Genomic DNA, 24,928 nt, shown 5'->3' on the forward strand with positions numbered 1-24,928 from the left:
TCCTATCTCAAATTAATTCTTATTTCAGTTTTCAGTTAGACTTTTCGAATTAGAAAATCAATAAAAAGATAACAAAGATAAAATAGCCTTAATTTTTATTAAACATGCCTCTACTTTTTACATGGATCACATGGTCCACTTGAACTTTTAGTGGGTCCGCTCGTTTCTTTACGATCGCAAGAGCTTTTACCTGTTATTAAATTAAAATAAGTAATTAATTTTGTCGTCCAGATCGTAGCAACCGTAAGGCGCCTTCGAATTTGCCGCAAAGTGCCGGCTGCGCTGCTTTGTAAATCCATTGACTTAAATAAAAACGCGCGACTGCAGCAGAGTGGGCTGAACTTTGAATCTTAATTCCTAATATTATGTACCTACCTATTTTAGAAGTCTTTCTTTAAATTCAGATACAAGTTCGCCCTTGACTGCAATCTTACCTGGTGATGATGCAGTCTTCCGATGGAAGCGGGCGAACTTGGAAGGGGTACCCTTTGGTTTCTACACGGCATCATACCGGAACGCTAAATCGCTTGGCGAAACGGCTTTGCCGGTAGGATGGTAACTAGCCGCGGCCGAAGCCACCCACACCAGACTACCACCATGCCCACCAGACCCACACACCAGACAAGACCAATGATTTAGAAATTATGAAATTCCAAAACCGAGGGAACAGATAAGTGTAACAACGGACAAATATTGCTAAAACTATAAATCCTTCAATAGCAGGGTAAAAAGTGAAAACGTACCATTCCATACATGTAAATACGCTCGGGTTGTGCTGTAAGGATAGTAAGCTTGATTGGAGCCAGACAAATTCTCCATATGCGGCAGAAGCCAAGAGCGTGCGAAAGGGCAACACATTAAACAGATTTTGGCACAATCTTCATTAGGCTTACGATCGGTCCTGTAGTGAAGCCAACCGGACCATTCTGCAGATAGCTGATGAAGAAAATGAAAATCTTTGCCCGTTTCCAAAATACTTGTAGGTAGAAACAAATATTACTTATTATTAAAATTTGAAGTGCCATTTGAACATTGCTCTGTTATTTCATAAAGGCGATTTTATAATAATGTTCTTGGATTAAAGCTAAGAACACTCTCGATCAAGCCACCTTTCAAACAAAAAAAAACTAAATTAAAATCGATTCATTAGTTTAGGAGCTACGATGCCACAGACAGATACGCAGATATACACGTCAAACTTATAACACCCCTCTTTTTGGGTCGGGGGTTAAATACCCGTCTCACTCTGAGAGGAGACCCGTGCTCTGTAGTAAGCCGGTGATGGGTTGATCATAATGATGATGATGATTGGAAATCAATGAGATGCGCGTTCATCTTACCTGACTAGCGTCATACTCAAACTTTACTGCAGGGTTATAAATGACCCAGCGGCTTCGGCCAATCATATAATAGGGATTTTCGTAGTATGTATTGCCACAGCAATCCACACCGACAAGTTTTCCTTCCTATTGATAAAATGAAAAATATTACGGACGTCGTCGCTTCCAATTCTTGGATTACCTTTGACTGAATATTCAAGAGTAGGTACAGGTACACCAGTAAAATGACGATTATCGTTTATGGAATATTTATCCATACTAATGTTATAGATACAAAAGTGTGTCTGTCTGTCCGCCAAATTTTCACAGCCCATCCGTTTAGGAAAGGTCGTAGACTACTTTCTGCCCGGAAAATCAAAGAGTTGCCACATTTTTGAAAAACCTAGAACTGCGTTTTTCCAAAAACCTAATTTCACACGGATGAAGTCACGGGCATCATCTAGTATTTGTGGTGGGAGTGAAATTGCTTTTCGTTGTTGTTGTTCCAAAGGGAAGACGTAATAAAGTCCAACAAATCCTAACGCTACATCACAATTAAGTAAGGTATATATCTATCTGCTGTAAAACAAGCAAAAGCGAGCCTACGCCTCTACGAGATCTAGGCTTTTCAGGGAACTGGTCAGTTCTGATCTGGTTCTGATAGTCTACAAGTTGGACTGCCTGTTTTTGGATTCGGTCAAACGGACGGAGTTGGTACTGAGGTGCTCTGAAGGAAAGATTAGAGATTAACAGGGCTCTCTCCGTCACTCGCTTCATACAATCGTAGTTCCAATTTCATTTGAATATTAAGCAACCAAAGTCCATGAAATTTTGCAGACATATTCTAAAAACTAATCTGTGTCTGTGGTGTTTTAGATTTTTCTAAAAATATGTAGTTTTAAAATTACAGGGGCTCAAAGATTTGTATGAAAATTTTTAAGACCGCGTAACTTTGAAACCGAATATTTTAACAGAAATCTGGAAAACCACAGACATAGATATTAGTTTCTAGAATATGTCTGCAAAATTTCTTGGACTTTGGTTGCTTAATATTCAAATGAAATTGGAACTACGATTGTATGAAATGAGTGACGGAGAGAGCCCTCTTAAGGTGTGATCGGGTGCGCTTTTTAGAGGACCGAATCTGTGCTCGGTCGCAAGTAGGTACCTATTTATGTAGGTACTTAGCGCTTTGCTCTGTTGAACACCGCAAGCTTTTTAGAAGCTTTTACTCATCGATTTTCAAAGCTGGTAATACGTCTACTTACTTTCAAAGTATCAGTTCGCCACAATCTTAACAAGGCCCCAAATGGCCCACCGTTTTGCCAAATAATTCTCACTAGACGAGCCCACTTATCAAGGGCTAATAATTTTAATACCATGGTATAAAAATTACCATGCGATTTAAAATAGATAAGTAGATTAGGTAAGGAAAGGTGTGGACTTTTAGATTTTGTCAGGCTAACAAATCTTTCAGAACTCTAACCTAATATTATGTAAATTATTGTTATTTTATACTATTTCAATTTAATTAATTTATTTATGATGACAGTTGACAGCAAGAACGTCTGTCTATGCTAAGAACACTTTTAGATAATTTTTAACCGACTTCAAAAAAAGGAGGAGGTTCTCAATTCGTCGGATTTTTTTTTCACATATGCCTAGGTATACATTTATATTTTCTACGATATTTATAACGAATTTATATTTATCAAAAAATTGAGTGACGTTTTACCTTTTATTTCATAAGTAGTTACTTAATCAAAGGTTTAAGTAGGTATAATAATCTATCTATAACCAGTATTTTTTAAAAACCTTATCATTTGGTTGAATTGTTCGTTCAGCTTCACCTTCGACTTGACCTTCGTTTTGCTATGGACATCTGCGGCTTGACGGTCGCAACCTCTCCTCTTTGCTTCACTCGGCTTCTTAGGCTCGCTTCCTCACGGATCTTCTTCGCGAGCTTCTGACTTCGCATTTTTAATCAAAATATGAATATTTATATCGCTGAATACCTATTCGGCGATATAAATGTTCATATTTTGATTGAGAATGCGAAGTACCTACATAGGAGTACATAGTAGGTAGGTACATGCGATGTACATAGGAGACCAAAAAAAGATCTAGGTAGGTAGCTAGTTCTTACAAAAAGTTCCAGCGGGGTGATTCGCTAAGTAACTCAGTGTTCCACCATGAATGAGAGTCACCGAGCTCATTAATTGACATAAATATTTTATGCGAATAAGCATGCAGGACATGGCAGGACAGCATAGTACCTACTTAATATGTTTAATTATGCTAAGACCACGTGCCACAAAATAGAAAAGTAGCTCTTAAAATGAAAAACTAACGAAAAAAATCAGTGAAAAACATTTTTGAAAGAAATGAATTATTTGACCATAAAAACCTTAATTACCTAAGTTGGAAATTTAAAAAAAAACATTTTATTTTAAAAATGAACAAAGTTATAAGATGAACAAAGTTATTTTAAAAATGAACAAAGATAGTTATAAAATGAACAAAGTTATAAGAGTTTTAAGGTATTTTAATAATCTGGTACTTACTTAGTCCGATTTTGGTAGACTTTTTCTTTTGATGAATAGGTAGGTAAGTACCTATCTAACTTCTACCTACCTAATGTTCCCAAAAACCGTTCACAGAACTTTTGTTGAAAGAAGTAGGTACTAAGTATTTGACATCATAGACCTAGTAGGTACTAGGTAGGTAGGTACTTTGACCCGCGTATTCAATTAATTGATAGAGTCATTCGGGGTAAGAAGACGCAGTAGGTAAATTATACTTTGATGATTGATTTCTTAGTGAAGGATATAATATGCGAGCGAAGGAACTTGGTCAACGGGAGAATGCATGTTTAGACCGCCATTTTGGGTCATACCTATCGGACCGGTGCGCGTGGCGTTTTGTGAATTATGAGTAGGTAGGTACCTGAGTAAATACCTAGATTTAGGTATTAGATATGTCAAATTAAAGTCAAATTCGTTAGATTTGCGTTCTGTAGAAAAGCTTATGACACTCTGGTTTAAAAATTCTTATCAAGGTCATTTTGCTATTTTGATTTTGTGTAGTTATTAAACAAATTAATTCCAAAATAGCATGCTAACCTAACTAACATTCTTAAAATCTGTAGGTAATAGGCCCGTTCGTTTTCTTTACTAGCCAAACGTGGTAAAAGTACCTACCTATAGGACTTAGGTAAACAAACACCTTTTCGTTATAGGTGTTACCGACAGTCCTCTGTGCAGGGCCTGCATGGAGGTCGATGAAACACCGATGCACGTGCTCCTGGAGTGTGCAAGCGTGGCAGAACATCGAGAACGCCATCTGGGATCCCCAACTTCACTTCATGAAGCCCTCGGCAACCTGGGCGGTCTACTTGGCTTCTGGAGCGAGCTTGGATGGCTGGAGTGAAGACTTCGGCGGGGAGGGGCAACGCACGCACAACAGACGGAAACGTTTAAGTGCGGAAACCAGCCCAGTGAGAAGAAGAAGAAGAAGAAGGACTTAGGTAGGTACCTACTTACCTACCTAAGTACTTACTTAGGGGGGTTAGGTATACTTAAAACGCACGCAGATGTAAGTACTCAACTGTATACCTACTTAGTTTTAAAAATACTTAGATAATGTCCTTTATATAAACTTAATACCTACCTATAGCGTACCTATAGATATACCTAGGTGTGTATTATTCTGTTATGAACAACAAACTTGATAAACAAAAATTCTTTATAGTTACTTATCTCATAGAACTCTGTTTTGGGAGTCTAATAAACGTGCTACAAATATTAGACATTAAATATACCTACCAATAGGTACATATATATATAGTAGGTAGGTAGTTTTGTTAAATTATAAAGCAAGGTCATGAAAGGCAAAAGTGCGTGCTTTTGCCCCCAATGACTCTAAGGCTGCTCTACCTATAGAGCGCACTTTGACTTTGCTTGGACTTAAGACACTGTTAAAAAGAGACAGCGTTATGCCGTTGGCATAAATCTGTCTAGTTTTAACTGAATCTTAAATCTAAGCAAAGTCAAAGTAGGTAGGTAGGTACCTACCTTCGCTCTATAGACTTCAACCTAAGTTATTTCTTTCTTGGCGATTGAAAAGCTGGCTCCAAAACGACTGAACAGTGTGTGCAAATCGCCCTATCAATAGATTACCTACATAGTGCGAACACTCGATCGAATGGACTAAAACTATTTCGAGAGAGGGCCACTTGAGTGCAATTCGTTACTTTGCAAAAAAAAAGTTGCGTCAAAAATTCAATATAACAACTTTTATGAAATAAAAAAAAACAGTTGGCTCGTGTCCTCAAGTTGTCATCGACCGGCGGGCGGGCCCAGGGGCGGGGCCAGGCCTCCTCCGGCCGGAGCCAGGGCCGCGGCACGAGCGCCGCAGTCGCGAGTCCGACGCGACGCGCCGCGCACGTTGACATGCCCCGCGGGCCGTGTGTGAGTGCCACAGTGTAGTGGGGCAGAGGCCCATACGTTCGAAAATAGAAAACGGAAAGATTGACCCCCAGATGGGAGTGTACGAAGAGAGGGGGGCGATGCACTGGGTAAGATTTCGTGTGTTTTCAACTTTTCACATCCTTTGCCGAGCTTTTCTCACCAAGAGCGAAGCCCAAACTTTCCCATCGTGAGGAAAAGTTTACTATTTTTTTCATTTATTTTTGCTATCCTCCCAATGTCTCGCGCCGATCGGACAGATACTTATTATGTAGGTAAGTACTAAGTATCCTACCTACCTGTAGGTTGATCGATCCTGAAAGATTTTTTACTTATTTAAATAAGTAAACTTTTACAAGCGCTTTTGAATCGTCAAATGAGTAGAGTCAAGTAAGTAAGTAGGTAGGTATTTACCACTGCACTGATTCGGGATGTCATTGCTACCGAGAAGCACCAGTAAGAAACTCGGCGGTTGCTCTTTACAATAATATTATATCAAATATAGCTCAATTTCAAACAATATTAGCCGTGCATTAGTTTTAGGAATTGAACAAATTAGGTCAACTAGATATCATCAAATTACTAATAGTCACTGATTGTATTGTTCTATTGTTCCACATAACATACTAAAGGATGCAATCCGATCCTGTGCATAGGAAGTTCTATAATTTTTTTATACCTACATAACTAGTGTGCTTTATCAATATTATACCTACCTACCTAGGTCATGCGCAGATTTCCCAGAAACTGATGTGTGTTAATTTTATAATTCACTAGATGATGCCTGCAACTTTTTTCGCGTGGATGTACCTATGTTTAAAAAGTCCCGCGGCAACCTTTATGAAATAAAACTTTTCTTTTTAATTTCAACTCTCTACCTCGGTTCAAGAGATACAGTCCGCTGACAGATAGACATACGTACGGACGAACGGATGGACAGCGCAGGCTTAGTAATAGGGTTCAATTGGCACCCTTTGGGTACGGAACCCTGAAAAAGTAGATATGTTTAACAATACATAATTATTATGTATCTAAAGTGAAGACAAAACTATGACACTCTGGTCTTTGTAGAGCATCTCTCTCGTCTCTTTCTCTATTCTCGTGCGTTTTGTTATAGGTAGGTACTAACCTATCTTCTTTCTTATTCATTCACCAAGCGCGATTTTTAGGTATATCCTTACCTACCTACCTATTATGAACGTAACATGTCTTTAACCAATGTAACTGGCCGATAAGTTTTTTGATATTCACAAGTAGTAATAAAAAGGAATAATCGGCTTTTTAAAATAATATTCCCATTATATGCTAACTAGGTATCTATTTAAGTATAAATAAATAAACTTACTTTTATAAGCGGTAATAGTCCAGCGGTTAAGACGCCGACCGCCTAGTCGACGGACTGGAGTTCGATTCCGGGCATCTCAAACTTTTTGGTGTCTGTCATACAATTGATATATTACCTACCTACTTATCTATTTACTTTATGTTTCTTCCGCTGGCTGCGTCATGCAATAATATGGTAATCTTGATCTGATGCTGCAACCAAAACAGCCTGCAGACTAAGTATCTACCTCCTTGACAACATTGATTTCATTTCAATGAGAACTTATACTTAGCAGGTACCTACTTAGTTTGCATACGTCCAATGAACAATAATACGTATAATAGAACAGGAAGGGGGTCTTCTAACTTTTCGGAGTTATGTGCCTTTTAAGCAATTAAATAGGTGTATGCGTCCCTGAGAGTCTTCTTTAATGTTCTTAAAAGTTTCAAGGCAAGCGCGCTCCATCTTAGGCTGCAACATCACTTGCTAGCAGGTCTGATTGCAGCCAAGCGCTAGTCCATATAATTTAAAAAAAAAAGTCTGTGTCTGTGTAAAAAGTATGAGTACCTACCTACTACCTAAGTACCTACTCAATAAGTGAAGGTGTGGAGTGGCCCACACTATTTGACCAGCATGGTAGAGACCCTTCTCATTTTAAGTTCGCTCGTTCCCGGTAGTGAGCCGGTGATGAATTGATCGTGATGATGATATGATGACTTTTTATAGGTACCTATAGTGGAAGTTCAAGAGATATGTAACACGTACGTACCTACTTACTTATCGAAGGAGCTTAATAGGCAGTTGCAACACAAAGCTTATCTATTGATACCAAGTTACTTTTGACCCAGCCCGTAAAGTATCTCGTCCTGACTGTTACCATTCAGTTGGTTCAAGGTAGGTCTAGGTACCTACTTACTTCCCTCCCCAAGTGGCAATAAAGTGTATCTTTATTCTTAACTAGCTGATGCCCGCGACTTCGTCCACGTGGATTTAGGTTTACCGAAATCCCGTGGGAACTCTTTGATTTTCCGGGATCAAAAGTAGCCTATGTGCTAATCCAGGATAATATCTACCTCCATTCCTTTCAGCCAAATCCGTCTAGTAGTTTTTGCGTGAAGGAGTAACAAACATACACACACACACACACACACACACACACACATACAAACTTTCGCTTTTATAATATTAGTGTGATGCGACATTTATCTTGTATCCTAAAATATATAAAAGGTAAAGCTGACTGACTGACTGACTGATCTATCAACGCACAACTCAAACCACTAGACGGATCGGGCTGAAAGTTGGCACGCAGATAGCTATTATGACGTAGACATCCGCTATTGTCCGCGTTATGGTCAGGACAAAGTTTGTAAGATTTTTTTTGGAAAATTCACGGGAAAAGACAATTCCCGCGGGAATTAAATCTTTTTATCGTTGACTTTTTTATGTATACAGCCTTATTATATAGTCTTTACGGGCACTAAAAATATTATGTGTGCTATACTCCTTCCAAATTAGTCCGTTTCCATCCTATATTGCATCAAGCTAGATCGCAATCATCCTAGATTGCAATCAAGAGATAACTTGTAATGGAATTTAAAAAACCGGTCAAGTGCGAGTCAAACTCGCGCACCGAGGGTTCCGTAATCGGGTATATTTTCCGACATTTTGCACGATAGTAAAAATATGTTTTAGAATGTACAGGTAAAGCCCTTTCATACCCCACTTGCTATAGTTATCTTACTTTGAAAATTGAAACACATTTTTTTTGGTGATGCACCTAACCACAAACTCACGGTTATCGGATTTTTTCCTTTACTTGTGCTATAAGACCTACCTACCTGCCAAATTTCATCATTTTAGGTCAACGGGAAGTAACCTATAGGTTTTCTTGAAAGACACGACAGACGGACAGACGGACGGACAGACGGACAGACAGACAGATAGACAACAAAGTAATCCTATAAGGGTTCCGTTTTTCCTTTTGAGGTACGGAACTCTAAAAATGTACCTATGCAACTTAAAGTGGTTATTGGCCTTATTAATGGTATAAAGATATTCGCCCATATATCTACCCTTAGGTACCTATAGTTTAGACTCAGAAGTGTAATTATATAGGCTGCATAATATTTTGTTTCTTATGTATTAGTTGGGTCTGCGCCAATAAGCCGTCGGCCTCTTGTTTGGAGAGTTTGGTTTGAGGAAATTCTTGATGAACGCTAAAAGCTTATGAGGAGCTTTTTCTGTGTAACCTGAATGCTGTAACTAGACCTCAAAGCTGGACCCAGTATTTGTATAATTAAAATTTTTCGCATTATGTGAAATGATAAAACTTGATATAGGTACATATACCTGTCTTTACATAGAAAATATATTATTTTTTACGTAAATATCTCACTGAATATAAATTAAACTGCTTATTAATTTATGACCTAATATGTAGTTTATATCTCCATTCGTTTTCGGGAAAATAAAAGAAAATATTTGGTAGGTACACCAACTTATCACATAAAAAATTTAACTTCACGTTAGCCTGTTATTAATATTGTTACAACAGAAAATTATTAGTGAGGCAAAATACTTACTATTTTCATCTAAAATAAACAAAAAAACACCGCGAATCTAAGGCCTACCTAGTTTTTAGAGTTCCGTACCCAAAGGGTACCAACGGGACCCTATTATATACTAAGACTCCGCTGTCTGTCCGTCCGTCCATCCGTCCGTCTGTCCGTCTGTCTGTCAGTGGACTGTATCTCAAAACCGTAGTAAGCAGTGAGTTGAAATTTTCACCGAATGTGTATTTCTATTGCGGCTACAACAACAAATACAAAAAAATCAAAATAGCCGCCATAAAAATAAAAATAATAATATGGTACGGAACGTGTACATATAAGTATAATGAAATTAGAAGTTTCAAATGATATTCAAAACTTTTAGTTACTCTATCGCTTAGGTAAGTACCTACCTACTTCCTTTGTTTAAGAAAGGATATCGTTGAAGTCTTTTATAGCTTGATATCGTCTTGACTCCTTGATAGGAAAAATAATAATAATAATATAATAATCATTGTTTTATATTATAGTAGTAGGTATATTTAACAGATACTAAATACTTTTTTATTGGTTTTATATCTTTTCAATTCATTTTAGCCTTCTTCAGTCTCATTATAAGACTAGATAATTGTATTGTATTTGTACCTTTATGTAACACTAGCTGATGCCCGCAGCTTCGCCCGCGTGGATTGGTCAGATCCGCTGCAGCATCAGGATTGAAGAGTTGGAATCCAAATTTTTTATGAAACAATGTCGCAAAGTTCCTCTATCGATTAAAAAAGAAATGACGCAAATCGGTTCAGAAATCTCGGAGATTCCGGTGTACATAGCTAGAAAAACACAACTCCCTTTTTGAAAGTCGGTTAAAAAAATAGCCTATGTTACTCCCTGGTCAATCCTCTACTTGTCTGTGAAAACCCCGTCAAAATCGGTCCAGCCGTTCCGAAGATTAGCCTTTTCAAACAGACAGACAGACAGACAGACAGACAAAAATTTTTAAAATGTGTGATTCAATATTGGTATCGTTCAAATAACCATATGAGCTTAATATGAGGTAGTTATTTCCAATTTTATTTATTAGTTTAGATTATCTATAGGTATAAAAACTTCATGGGACGGAGTATCAAATTATTTTCCTCAAAATTTCTAAAAATCCTTTCTTAGTGGGGATTTCTGTTATAAAAAGAACATAGATGCAAAATTACAAGTTTCTAGATCTAAATAACTGATTTACTGTGCTGTGCTGTGCGATGTCTGTAAGTTAGTCACGGTAAGTACTGTTTTTTATAGATTATTATTTAATAAGTTTATTTATTATCAAACCAAATAAATATCATAATAATTAACAATTAATTATATAAAATAAAATAAACTTAAATCTAAATTAAAACTAAAAAAATATATACCTATATCTTATTATTTACGAGGCAAATTATATCTACTAAAAGATCTACTGCTATATTATAAGTAGGTAGGTAAGTACCTACTTATATTTTTGCATTGTACCGATTCCTCATTGCTGAAGGCCGTGACCCCTTTCCATTAATCACATAAGTAATTCTAGTTTTCTTGGTTCTAGTCATTGTCTGATGTTAATGATTATAACCGGGACCGACGGCTTAAAGTCCTCTCCGAGGGACAGAGGCCATGAAAAGGCGAACTTTGGACCTGTAAAGTCGGTTACCCATCTACTTACCGACTATGATCAATGTTGCTTAACAATCACAATCGATTCAAATTCGTTGTCATAACCACATGTCCCTTACTGTATGTACTTAGATAGATATCTACCTAAGTGCACAATAAAACCCGTGTAAAAATTAGTTTCTGTGAAAGTCTAAAAAGATATTATCAAAAATTTTATTTATTGCATGTACAAAGATAAAGTGCTGCATATTTATTTTGATAAGTAGGTACCTATGTAGGCACGAGTTTTTTTTGTTATAAATGTTATTTTTAGTGATGAAACTCCGTAACTCTACCAATGTGATAGTAAGTAATACAGCCATATGCAAATGACTGTTTTGATATATAGTTGTAAAACTGACATGTTTTTAGCAAGTAGCGTCAATAAAATTTAATATCATACCTAATGTAGGTGTAATAAAATTTGAAAAACCTTAAGACACAAGAATTCAATTTAGTCCTTAGTTTTTTATCGCCAGTAGGTACATAATTAACCTTTTGCCGTCGGCTGCCCTGACACGATCGAATTCCGTACAAACGCTAACTTCATTTATTTATTTAAGTTTTATTTATTGTACACATAAATAAATCACAAACGACACGTTTAACTTCTTAATTACTGGCATTAGTCTTATTTATGGACGTTTGTAATAATAATAAAAAATGATTCCGAGAAATTTAAATGAATGTAAAAGGAAGAAATGTTTAGTTATTCAATAATGCCATTAACTTGTGATAAAATCCAGTTTCGCGACAGTTTAGTGATAGTTTACGTAATGTTTTGCTTGTCATCAATTTGATTGATTATGGTGATATCATGATATGAGTACTTAGCATATCAAGCCTGAGCGCTATTACCTTCTAAAACAAGATTAAACTCAATTAAAACCGTAATACGTACCGTTTTGTTGGTATGTTACTATATGGTTACTTTATTTCTGCATGAACAGTCATGCACCAAAAGCTTGTGTTTACATAAAATTAATATAGTTGAAAAAGGTTATAGGTAAGTAGTTCAATTCGCGGGTGAAAGTGTAAAATAATTCAGCACTTTTAAGTAATTGATACGAGTTTATTCAATGAATGTGGATGAATAATTTTTCTGACCAATTTATGGTCGGTAAAATTTCCTTTCAATTTATATATTATTATGCGTATTTTGTGAACACTGTTTCATGTTATAATTTCTTTGTTCGATTATTATTTTTTTATCACACTAATATTATAAAGGCGAAAGTTTGTATGTGAGTGTGTGTGTGTGTATGTTTGTTACTCTTTCACGCAATAACTACTGAATGGATTTGGCTGAAATTTGGAATGGAGATAGATAATATCCTGGATTAGCGCATAGGCTACTTTTTATCCCGGAAAATCAAAGAGTTCCTACGGGATTTTAAAAAACCGAAATCCACGCGGGCAAAGCCGCGGGCATCTTCTAGTATTCTATATAAGTATATGTTTAAATAAAGTTGAAAAATTATTTTTAATATACTTATTGTTATTTAACTAGAAATTTTGAAAAGCTGCTAATGTAAAAACAACCGTTGAACCTTGTTGAGCCGTTTATACCTACGAAATTAAATAATTCAGAGTGGAATAATGTTAAAAACAATTATGTTTCTAGGTCATTTTTCAGTGTTTTCTATTCTAAGTATGTTTTTTGGGTTCCGTACCTCAAAAGAAAAAACAGAACTCTTATAGGATCACTTTGTCTGGCTGTCTGTCTGTCCATCAGTCCCTCTGTCAAGAAAACCTATAGGGTACCTACTTCCCGTTGAAATATAATCACGAAATTAGGCAGGTAGGTAGGTCTTATAGCACAAGTAAAGGATAAAACCGGGCAAGTGCGAGTCAGACTCGCGCACCGAGGGTTCGGTACTCGGGTATTTTTCCGACATTTTACACAATAAATCAAAAACTATTAAGCATAAAAATAAATAAAAATCTGTTTTAGAATGTACAGGTAAAGCCCTTTAATATAATATATTAAAGGGCTTGGTATAGTTATCTTACTTTGAAAATTGAAACACATTTAATTTTTTTTAAAATGATGTAACCACAAATTCAAGATTTATTAGTTTACTTGTGCTATAAGGCTAGTTCAACGGGAAGTACCCTATAGGTTTTCTTGACAGACACAACGGACGGACGGAAGGACGGACAGGCAGACAACAAAGTGATCCTATAAGAGTTCTGTTTTTCCTTTTGAGGTACGGAACTCTAAAAATTAGAGGTAAGTAAAAAAGTTAGAGGTGTGCGCCCGGGATCGAACTCCGAACCCCCTAACTGGAAGGCCGATGTCTTAAACATTAGGCTACCACCGTTCCGTAGGTTTATTAACATAATTTTTAAACTGATGGTAGTATAAGATTGTAATTATTCACGACAAGGCTGCTAACAGCTGGATATAGCTTCTGATAGTCAAAAAGTTCCAAGCACCTGTAACTAGTAACTACCCAAATTACAAAAGAAATAGTATTAATCTAGATATATTAAATAGGTTCTTTGAATCTATGTTGTACATGTTGTGTATTTAGTCGTCTGTATTCCGTCGAACTCGTAGGTACCAAACAGTTCATTAATTTATGTGCTTACCTACTAGATACAAATAGAAACCGGCCAAGTGCGAGTCAGACTCGCGCACTGAGGGTTCCTTACGCGGGTATTTTTTTCGACATTTTGCACGATACATAAATAAACTATTATGCATAAAAATAAATAAAAATCTGTTTTAGAATGTACAGGTAAAGCCCTTTCATATGATACCCCACTTGGTACAGTTATCCATGAACACATTGAAATTTTTTTTATGATGTAACCACAAATTCACAGTTTTCAGATTTTTCCTTTAATTGTGCTATGAGATCTAGCTACCAGCCAAATTTCATGATTCTAGGTCAACGGGAAGTACCATATAGGTTTTCTTGACAGACACAACAGACGAACAGACGGACAGAAAACAAAGTTATCCTATAAGGGTTCATTTTTCCTTTTGAGGTACGGAACCCTAAAAATGATAAAGTAAGTACCTACTTAGAATAATAACACATAAACTATAATATGAAAGTGTAGATTTTACCTTACTGACAAACATTTTTAAGGTTGGATGGCGTTAAGGCTTAACATAATTTACTAAGAATTTTTAAAATTTTTGACGCGCTCTCCCGTAAAGTTACGAAAAATGAGATATGATGTTTTTCCTTGCAGGTGTCGTTATGCTCTTAGGTGTTGGCACTAAATAGGTACTCTTGCATATATAACTTTGTAATGTAATCTATATGTAGAGAATATTATGTGATTTATATTACAGGATGTTTTATATGTCGTCGGCGACTAGCTGTTGCATAATCATGTTATAGTGTACGAGTAGGTAGGTAGGTATTTACTTTGCGGTGAATGTGTATTCAGAGTAGTGCTTTCCATTTTAGGGTTGAGAAACTGGTTTCTCTGGTTTGTATATCCGCTGATCTCTTGTAGGTATATACCTAATAATATTGGTGTCGTAAAATCTATGTATGAAAAATAGGTCGATGTGACATAATGTGTTTTCTTCTATTGAAAATCAATTTGCAAGTAGATATATAGGATACTTACCTAGGTTGCTTACTTTAAAAAACCGGCCTAGTGCGAGTCGGAGTCAGGGTTCCGTTCCAACACATTTTAATGTTTTATTGACGGTTCTCAGATTTTTTCCTTTAGTCATGCTATAAAACCTACCTACCTGGCTTTCATGTCAACGGGAAGTACCCTATAGGTTTTCTTCACAGATACGTCAGACAGACGGACAGACAGACGCAACAAAGTGATCCTATAAGGGTTCCTTTTTTCTTTTGAGTTACAAAACCCTAAAGAGTAACGAAACTAACACCCGAATGAAAGAAATTCCCTAACTATTGTAAGGTTATTTTTAAAAATTGATTTGAGTTGTCAAAAATAATATAAAATTATTAATTTATCTAATGCAGGTAGTTTGATAAAATCGATATTTGGCTCATTCGATGTCATACAATCTGTTACTAGGAGGCCAACAAGATTGAACTTGCATAAATACGGGTGTTTCGAAGGTTTTAGTTGAGTCTCCTTCTGAGATTCGGAGCGATATCGCATATTTTCGGTATTTGGATTGTGAACTGAATAATTAGATGTTGTGATAGCAATCACGCTCTAATTAAATTATTTATTTTGGCATTAGTTTGTTTAGATTAAAACTCTCGGATAACCTTACACATTAAACTTGTGTTTTTTGTGTTGGTAAATGAGAGGACATTCCAATAATTCCATAAAAATAATTAAATAAAACCTGCTTTTCTGAGTGACGCCAATACTATATTTCTTTTCTGTATTACTGCAGCTTTTACTAAGTAATTTAACGGTTCCGTACCTACCGAAGGGTGCTGTTATTAAGCTTCCGCTGTCCATTCGTGTGTCCGTCTGTCTATCAACGGGCTGAATCTCATGAAGTATAATAAGTAGAGAGTTGAAATTTTCAGTGTCTGTATTTCTATTGGCGCTATAACAACAAATAATAAAAATAGTCGCCATGAAAATTAAATTAAATAAAATTACATAGCGTTACATCTTGTACGATGGTACGAAACCCTTCATGTGCGAGTCTAACTCGCACTTGACTGGTTTTTTTTAATTTTAGGGTTACGTCAAAAGGGAAAAAAGAACTCTTATATCATTACTTCGATGTCTGTCTGTCTGTCCGTCTGTCTACCTGTCTGTCTGTTAAAAAGGCTACCTACTTCACGTTGATCTATAATAATCATTTTTGGCAGTTAGGTAGATCTTATAGCACACTTAAAGGAAAAAATGCAAAAACCGAGAATTTATGGTTACATCACAAAATAATGTGTTCATGAACTAATATTTATTATTTTCAATTTTCAAAGTAATGTTACTTTACCAAGTGTGAAAACATACTCATTTTTACGCCTATAGTATAGTATAGTTCTTGATTTATCGTGCAAAATGTAGAAAAAATACAACTGCAGTACGGAACCCTCGGCGCGCGAGTCTGAGTCGCACTTGGCCGGGTTCTTTAACCAAGTCTTAGTTCATAAAACAATTCGAAAAATCCCTACGAGGCATAATAGAGCTGCATGTAATTAAGAGCAATAATTTAAATTTTACGTTTTTTTAAAATACTTCAGATGAAAAGTTTAGTAAGTTTTGGTGGATTTGGTAACTAATTGAATTAAATTGGGTGTAATTTTCGCGCCGTCAAGCGCGGCAGAGCACGGCCGTTGTGAGTTCCATTATTAGTTATTGCTCATTCAATTAAAATTCATGTACGTAATAATAATAATTATGTTAATCACGAGTTTCTCTGATGAGATACATCCAAATTTTATGATTCTTAACTACAGTTAACAACGCAGATGTAAGACAATCGTTCAAATAAATGAGTTTGTAAAAAGAGTAGGAAAAACTTTGGATTTAGTAGTTTTTTGAAGCACTTATATTATAATATGTACATATTGTTAACACATTTGGGCTAAGAGTTAAATGCTGTTTGCAAAGCACACCAATTAAGAATTATTGTTTATTATCAGTTATATGATCGATTTCGTCTGCGTAAGTTTTGGTTTTTTTTAATAATCCCGTGGAAACTCTTTGCTTTTCTGGGATAAAAAGCCAATATCCCTCTCCGAGATGCAGGCCACCTCTGTGTACCTATGGAAATACTAGCTAACACTCGCGACTTAGTCCGCGAGGATTAAAGCCTTTAAAAATCCCGTGGGAACTTCGTTTATTTGTCGGTATATTTTTACTATATGGAGTAAGTATTTATGAACTGAGAATTTTCTCCTCTTTCATTTAACATTCCACTCCAAACGATAGCAAAAAAAAACTTGTATAGGTACTTTTTGTACATCCGCATTGATATTGTTTATTCCAAAATGTAGGCTGTCAACCGTTGTATAAATTACTAATGTATTGACACCCCATTCTTCAAAGTCGGATCAGTAGTTTTAGCACTACGGTGGAACATACTACATAGATATACGTAGATACTTAGACTGCTAAAATCATTACCCTTTGACTTTGCCGTAGTCGGGTAAAAATTGGTCATGCCTGAGCGTACGAATAAAAGAAACTTAACAAAAGAAGTGCTAATCTCATGATTTTAGCACAATTTTTCGTATGTTTTTTTTTCACGCTTTAAGTACGTAGGTACCTGTATAATAAAATTGTTGAATAGCTATTGAATAATAAATAATCAAGAATCACTTACTATTTATTCACAAAACTGATATTAAATTGTAAATATGTAATGTACTAGCGACCAGCCCCAGCTTCGTATGGGTAGCTTTTACAATTTCTGTAGAGATCTCTAATTTATTTGAAAACAAAATATAGCCTACGTCACTCAGCAAGAATGTAGCTTTCTAGTGGTGAAAGAATTTTCAAAATCGGTTCAGCAGTTCCAGAGATTACATACTTCCTACAAACAAACTTACAAACTTTACCTCTTTATAATATTAGTATGGATATGGATAGCCCGGTCAAGTTAGCTAAAAAACATGGGTAAGGTTTAAAAGAAAAGGCAAAAATCCCATTTTTGTAAAGTTTGACTTTGAATATTTTTTTTAAAATGGGGGATCGATGGGGACTTTCACAATTCATTTAGGTATAATGGTGTTCCCAACATTCGTTCCAATTTTTGCCTCTATGCGAATTATTGTAACCATGAATCTCTATTTTGACCGGACTATGAATTAATATTTGACTGACCCTTATTAAAGGAATCCAGAAGTGTTTGTAAGTTAATTGTGGTAAGTTAATGTGATGCCACTTAGATAACACCTGTTTTTGGCAGTATTTACTGAACGGCAATATTATAGTCATTTGCAACAATATTGCTATCTTTTATGTGAAAATCCGTGGAAAGTTATCCAGACGATATAATATTAAGCCCCTTCTACACTCGCGTGTGAATCGTGGACGTGAATTTTGCACGAAAATCGCGTGATCTCAGCGCGAATAATGTTAGGCAGCTACCTATGTGCCTCTAAACTTGCAAAATTTCACAATTTTAACCAGTCTAGTTCACAGTCCCTTTGTCGCGGAGAACAAAACTAACATTGAAGGGGAATGCCGCGAAGCCGCAAAGCGATTCACACTATTGTTCCGCGGCATTCGTCGGTTTTCGCGGTGCTAATGTAGAGCTATTAGTAGCATTAGAAGGTCAATGCACTATTTCTAATGAGTATATGTATTTCCAGCAACAGAGTGAGCGGTACCTATCATCGGCATACGAAGCAGGGGCCGAGTTGTCGCCAGTGGCGCCCGCAGCATCACCAGGATCCCCTCGCGACTGCACATCGTGTCGGAAGAGGGAACCGCCAGACGAGCCACCGCCACCACCTCCTGAAGACGCTTGCGCTGGTTGTGGAGCACGCATCACAGACAGATACTACCTTCTCGCCTTGGAACGCCGTTGGCACACACCTTGTTTAAGGTGCTGCGAATGCAAAATGCCCCTTGACTCCGAACAGAGGTGCTACGCCCGTGACAGCAATATATTCTGCAAAAACGATTACTTCAGGTCAGTTGAGTTTTTGAACTTTTATCATTTGTGTTTATTTTGGGAGCCCCAAATACATAGCAATTGTATTAATAGTGTTGACTATCGAAACAAACTCAGGGACCAAGTTTTCAAATTAAGAAACGCTATACCTAGATACAGATGTCAAATCAAGATGTTTTCTCAAGGTTTTCTCATCCATTTTAGGGTTGATACTTGTAATCGCGTTAAATAGTTAGAGAAACTTGGAAAGTTACACTGAGACTTCTTTCAGAAAGTATTTCACAGTTTTTTTGATAAACTGCCAGAATTGCGTACTTGAGTACATATAATATCGTTTTTAATATGCTAGATAACCGCTCCGACTTCGTTCGGATGGATTTTCTGAAAATCCTTAGTGGGTAAGTACGTTATATTTAAAGAAAACCAACGTACGAAATATCAAGTTGAAGACCCCGTAGTTTGAGCTGTTGATACCAGTATGTCACTTTATATATATATATATATATACTTATTACCAGTATACTTTTATTATACAACATCTCAATTTTGCACCATAGTTTTTTAATTATAAATTCGATATTTTCGATATGTTACATTTGAGAATGTCATAACTAATTATTTTAATGCCTAACTATTTTGTACGATGTCATGTCTTTAAGTTACACTTGTCATAGGCAAATGTACATAAATAATTTAAATTATTATTAAATGCTAATTAACAAACGATTAAGTTTTTGGACTGAGCTAGCAGTCAGCAGATGGTTTTAATAAAGTTAATATAATGTATTATACATTATACAAATGGTGTGAAATACTTGCTTATTTGGGCTTAGGAGCAAGTATAGGTAGGTAGGTACATACATCCGTACAAAATGATTTTACATTTTTAACCGACTTCGAAAAAAGGAGGTTCTCAATTCGTCGGAAACTTGTAACTTTATATGTCAATTATTATCATGTCATAATACGATAATAAGGACTAAAATCATACTTTTGACATAACAGTTGATATATAAATTTAAAATGGCACGTGAGAATTCAATTTGTACGCATTATAAAAACCTTTAAATTATTATAATATGACCCAGTCTCATATTACATCCATACTACTAATATGACATCAATTCTAATATTAAAATATTCTAAGTTTTATCCGTATAACCGATTTTGACGAAATTTGTACAGAAATAGCTCGCATCCCAGGACATAGGGTATAGTTGTCCCAGAAAATCAAAATACTTCCCACGGGATTTTTAAAAACCTAAATCCATCTAGAGAAAGACTATTTCGTACAGAGGCAGTTTGCATCCGTGGGATGGTCTACATTATTTGTTTTGATTGTAGGCTCGCTAATTCAAACAAAATTTTACAAGGATTAGCGTTTCTTCTACGCGATAAAAATGATTTCTTGTTAAAAATGAAAACTTTTTGTTATTATCATTTACTAGCTTATGCCTGTGACTTCGTCCGCGTAGACTGCACCTAACCCATATTTTAGTCCCCTCGAGTTGAATATTCAAATATCTTTTCTTAGCGCATGTCTGTCTAATGCCCGATCTGTCCAGTAGGTAGGTACTCGTAGTTTGAGCTGTGCGTTGATAAATTAGTCAGTCAACTTTTCCTTTTTAACCCCCGACCCGAAAAGAGGGGTGTTATAAGTTTGACGTGTGTATCTGTGTATCTGTGTGTCTGTGTATCTGTGTATCTGTGTATCTGTCTGTGGCATCGTAGCACCTAAACGAATGAACCGATTTTAATTTAGTTTTTTTTGTTTGAAAGGTGGCTTGATCGAGAGTGTTCTTAGCTATAATCTAAAAAAATTGGTTCAGCCGTTATCAGCTCTTTTCTAGTTTTCTTGTAGAAAAGAAGGTTAGATAACCGTTAGGTTCATAATATTATGTCAATAGACAAATGTCAAGCTGTCAAGATGGACGTTGCCTAAATACATAATTATTTATTTGAAAATGATGTTTTGGAAAACTCAGATACTTTGGATCGTCGGGGGTGTTATAAATTTTTAATTTACACTTGTATATACTTAGATTTTGAATAAGCTCGCCAAGATATATCTAGTTCTCCAATCTAAAATATTGTAAGTTTATAATAAATATTTCAATATAACGTAAAGTAAATGTCAAAAGTGAATTTTGCGCAAGTCACGATCTGTCATCTCAAGCGGTCTGCGGTGTCAAAAAGTAGAATTACAGTACGATGTCACATAGAAACCGATCAGGGTATTACCTAAGTATGGGCTGAATGAAACTGCCACACACCTCCCAAATTAGCTTGCTCGCTTCCATCTTAGACTGCATCATCACTTACCACCATGTGAGCGCGCAGTCAAGGCCTAACTTGTATCGGAATTAAAAAAAACAAAGAGACCGAAGTCTTAACGACTAGGTTATCACCGCTCACAGACAAACATTCATATAACCTATTTATCTCAAGGTACTCGGAACGTATTCGTACTCTGTTCCATCGTGGGTCATGTTTAATGAAAGTCTAGATTCAGGCACCCAGGCACATCACGTGGGCCGTCACCCATCCCAGGCGGTATCTGATGAACGTTTTACAGCCCGCCTTGGCCACAATTCACTCCATGTTATCACTATCACGTCGGGCACGTAGGCATCTCAATGATGCATCTCTACGGGACACCGGACTCGCGGGGAATAAGTGATGAGAGAAAGCGATGCCCTATGATCATGTTGCCATTTTATACAAGCACCTAATTTAAAAAAATACAAAAATCCTGACTGCGATTAGCACTGCACCTTTTGAACATAAAATCCACTATTTTGATTTTTCTAAGAATTTTATGTACCCAGTGACACTTGCGCGATCAAGACGATCAAATGACATATTATCAAAATTGGTTTAGCCATTGAGTAGTTACGAGCGGACTTAATAACGGTCACTCAGGTCAAACATAACTCTCCTTTTGGGCTTCGCCGCAGTAGAGTTCCTTTAGAGCAGCGGTTGCTGAATAACTCTTCATTTATTATAGTGAATTATTGGCCAACTTATAGTTGATCGTTTTCAAAATAGATTGCCGTGAAGATGATTGGTCAACAACAAATTAATCAGTTATTTAAAAAAAAAAAAAGAATATTAGCCATGTTAAATGACTAATATTCCCCTTTCCTCTCCAACTAAGCGTCAGGCTTGTGCTAGGAGTAGGTACAACAATAGTGCAACGGGCGGGGTTTGAACCGTCGACCGTTCGGTTTTCAGTCCACTCCTTTACCGGTTGAACTATTGAGGCTCTAAATTTTTAGGGCTCCATTTCTCAAAGAAAACTCGTAGGTATAGGATCACTTCGTTATCTGTCTCTCTTCTTTAAGGTCCCTTTTCTCAGAGACGCTTAGAGATATCAAGGTGACATTAATATCAAATACTTAATTCTACGGTCCTTTGGAGCTGTTAAAAATTCAAGCTTCTAAATCAAAGCAATCAAAAAATACGGCCACTTATACTGCATATTTTGACACTCCCAAATAAAGTTAGTTACTTGTGCCACTGCAAAGTTATTACTTAAGTAGCTTAGTCACATTCCATATCATTATTATAGCTATAAATAAAAAGTGACCAAGAGATCGTTGAATTTGGTTACTGAGATTTCATATTATGTCCTTACTTAATTATTATAAACATAGCATTTATGTATTATAGATACATCAAAATATTGTCCAGTTACACCTCAACAGCACATACACAGCTACATAATATACCTAGTCCTAATAAAAAAATACCACTCGATATAAATTAACAGTAAATACCTACGCGTGACTTTTATGTAGATACGCACGGAATAAGTATGTTTTAGCGTGGACATTGAAGATTAGCCCGGACAAATAAACACGTCAAAAAATTAAAAAAATGTGCTTTAATTTTGAAAATGTGCAAATAAACCTGTATTTATGACCTTATTAGAAGGCATTTATTTTAAAATGCATGCAAAACACTTCAGCACTTGTTAAGAAACTTCGGCACGCTTTAAGCCGACGTTAAACCCGCCTATCCCATGCAACATTCGAGTGCCTGAACTTTTTAAAATAATAGACTAACAGACTGTTCAAGTTTATAGTGCGTTAAATTTAACTATATGTTTTGTATAGAATTAACGGGCCGAATGTAAATTCAAACTTTCTTGTTTCCCTTTCATTAAGTTTGTGTGCACATAATAATTCAACAGTGCGTGTGCGCTTGTCTACAGCTCAGTTCAATGCAATGTGACATGACGCCCGATGTACTTGAGTTGACGACGTATTAAAAAAGAAACTGAATTCCGTAATAAAAAAATTCAATTGAAGCCAAATGACAAATTTTATTATCAGCTATAGTTTCCTTAAGTGCTAAGGGTGATCTATAAAAAAAGAAAACCACGACACAGAAAATGTCGATTGTTGATGTTGATTTATTTATATTTACACGAAGCTTAAAACATGTCTTTGCTTAAAACTATTTATTTCAAAAAACTGACTTCCAAAGCCACTACAATTTTTTTTTTTTACACACGTAGGTATATTGAAGTCGAGCGAGCATAAAGAGAAACTAGACGTCGCTCGTCGACTCGTGGTGCTCACCTGACTTCACATATAGATATACGTTCAACATAGGGATACACTACGACGTGTGGAAACAAAAATATATTTTTTTACTTTGTAGTGCCTTTGGTAGTCGGTTTTTGCAGATAATTTTTAATTAAATTTCTTTTAACTTTACACATAAATGTACAGTTACATGTTATATTTACGTAAATATGAAATCGGTACAAATTTTGAGGCCAATGAATACTTTATTAGGTCATTCATCCATTAACCATCTTGAAAGGTTAAAAGATCAACATTTAAAAAAAAATCGTCTTAAAATCATAAATTATCTACACTGCATTATTATGCTAATAAATAATCTACTTACTTTTTATCGACTTCATTGTTTAATATGTACTAGCAATAAAACGTTATATTCATATAATATTATTCACATAGAATTTTCTTTGCACAAATATGGTTGTTGTGAAGGCTATAGATAATAGTATAGGGATAGGTAAACCTTTACCAGTATAAGTAGTGTGGAAAAATTGACTTAAACATTTTAAATCATAAACGACATCAGCTACCTTACGGACAGTAAAAATACCAACATAAAATTTTATATTACGTAATTTATACGGTCATCGAAACGAATTCGTCCGCGGGCCATCGTTGTTTGACTATCTCGGCGTCCTTTACCTCTCAAATAACATTATCAGCTCCTAGAGCGGTGAAATACAAGAAACAATAAACGTACATCGTAAATATACGTTATGTGGGCATAAATCAAATCCGGCCCTGACTACGAGACACTTGTTAAATTGCTCATAAAAGTCTTTAACGCAACGAATACGCGTATATTAGAATGGGTTTATAGCATCTTGAGCTCGAACCATCGGCACGTTTGATTGGCACGACCGCGCGGCGATGCTCTCCGATGCTCTCACATATTCGAATCATAATAATTATAATCATTACTAAACTAAGTGTTCTCTAAAAATAAAATTTCCAGAAATCAGCTTTGACAAGCCATATGCATCATAATTGCACGCACAGCACATAAGTTTGTGCAAGAATACTTTCAGAAATTGTCTTGCTGTGAGTGTGCGAAAACGAACAGCTCCAATGGAATTCATAAATAGCCAAAATATAACGTTTCATAGAATAAATGAATTCCGAAAATTCATATTACACGCTTAAAATAATAATAAAAAAGCTTGACTACCTAACAATTATATTACTTCGTCGAGATGATTTTAAGTCGATTTGGGAAGAACAAAAAGTTAAAATGCCATATAATGTTAGAAGTAACAGAATGTGGGAACGTATATGATGAGGAAATCTGTTGAATAAGATTTGATCTTTACTGTACCTACCTACTACTAAATTAAATCGAAAAATTAGAATAATTATACTTGTCAAGATTTAAATAAATGTCATAATATGTAGTTTGTTTTTTCATCATACCTATTCGGAAAATTAACATGGCTAGCGAGAACAAAATACTAT

General features: G+C 35.8%; 2 protein-coding genes across 2 annotated transcripts in view; one reads left to right on the forward strand and one right to left on the reverse strand.

Annotated features, from left to right (window-relative positions):
• Nucleotides 1-78: 78 nt before the first annotated feature.
• On the reverse strand, nucleotides 79-2,894 carry LOC123880199 (probable NADH dehydrogenase [ubiquinone] 1 alpha subcomplex subunit 12). Its single transcript, XM_045928189.1, has 4 exons — nucleotides 2,588-2,894; nucleotides 1,341-1,466; nucleotides 744-936; nucleotides 79-190 (listed from the first exon to the last, which is right to left on the reverse strand). The coding sequence occupies exons 1-4, from the start codon at nucleotides 2,699-2,701 to the stop codon at nucleotides 111-113; spliced, it is 513 nt and encodes a 170-aa protein (XP_045784145.1). The 5' UTR covers nucleotides 2,702-2,894; the 3' UTR covers nucleotides 79-110.
• A 2,856-nt stretch (nucleotides 2,895-5,750) lies between these two features.
• The window catches only part of LOC123880184 (protein apterous-like), a 98,158-nt gene continuing 78,980 nt past the window's right edge, over nucleotides 5,751-24,928 (forward strand). The window contains exons 1-2 of the mRNA XM_045928162.1: nucleotides 5,751-5,895; nucleotides 18,580-18,902. Of these exons, the coding sequence (XP_045784118.1) occupies nucleotides 5,860-5,895; nucleotides 18,580-18,902 (359 nt within the window). The 5' untranslated portion in view covers nucleotides 5,751-5,859. The remainder of the gene's footprint in view (nucleotides 5,896-18,579; nucleotides 18,903-24,928) is intronic.

Source organism: Maniola jurtina, chromosome Z (assembly GCF_905333055.1).
Source record: "Maniola jurtina chromosome Z, ilManJurt1.1, whole genome shotgun sequence".
Taxonomy (NCBI): Eukaryota; Metazoa; Arthropoda; class Insecta; order Lepidoptera; family Nymphalidae; genus Maniola; species Maniola jurtina.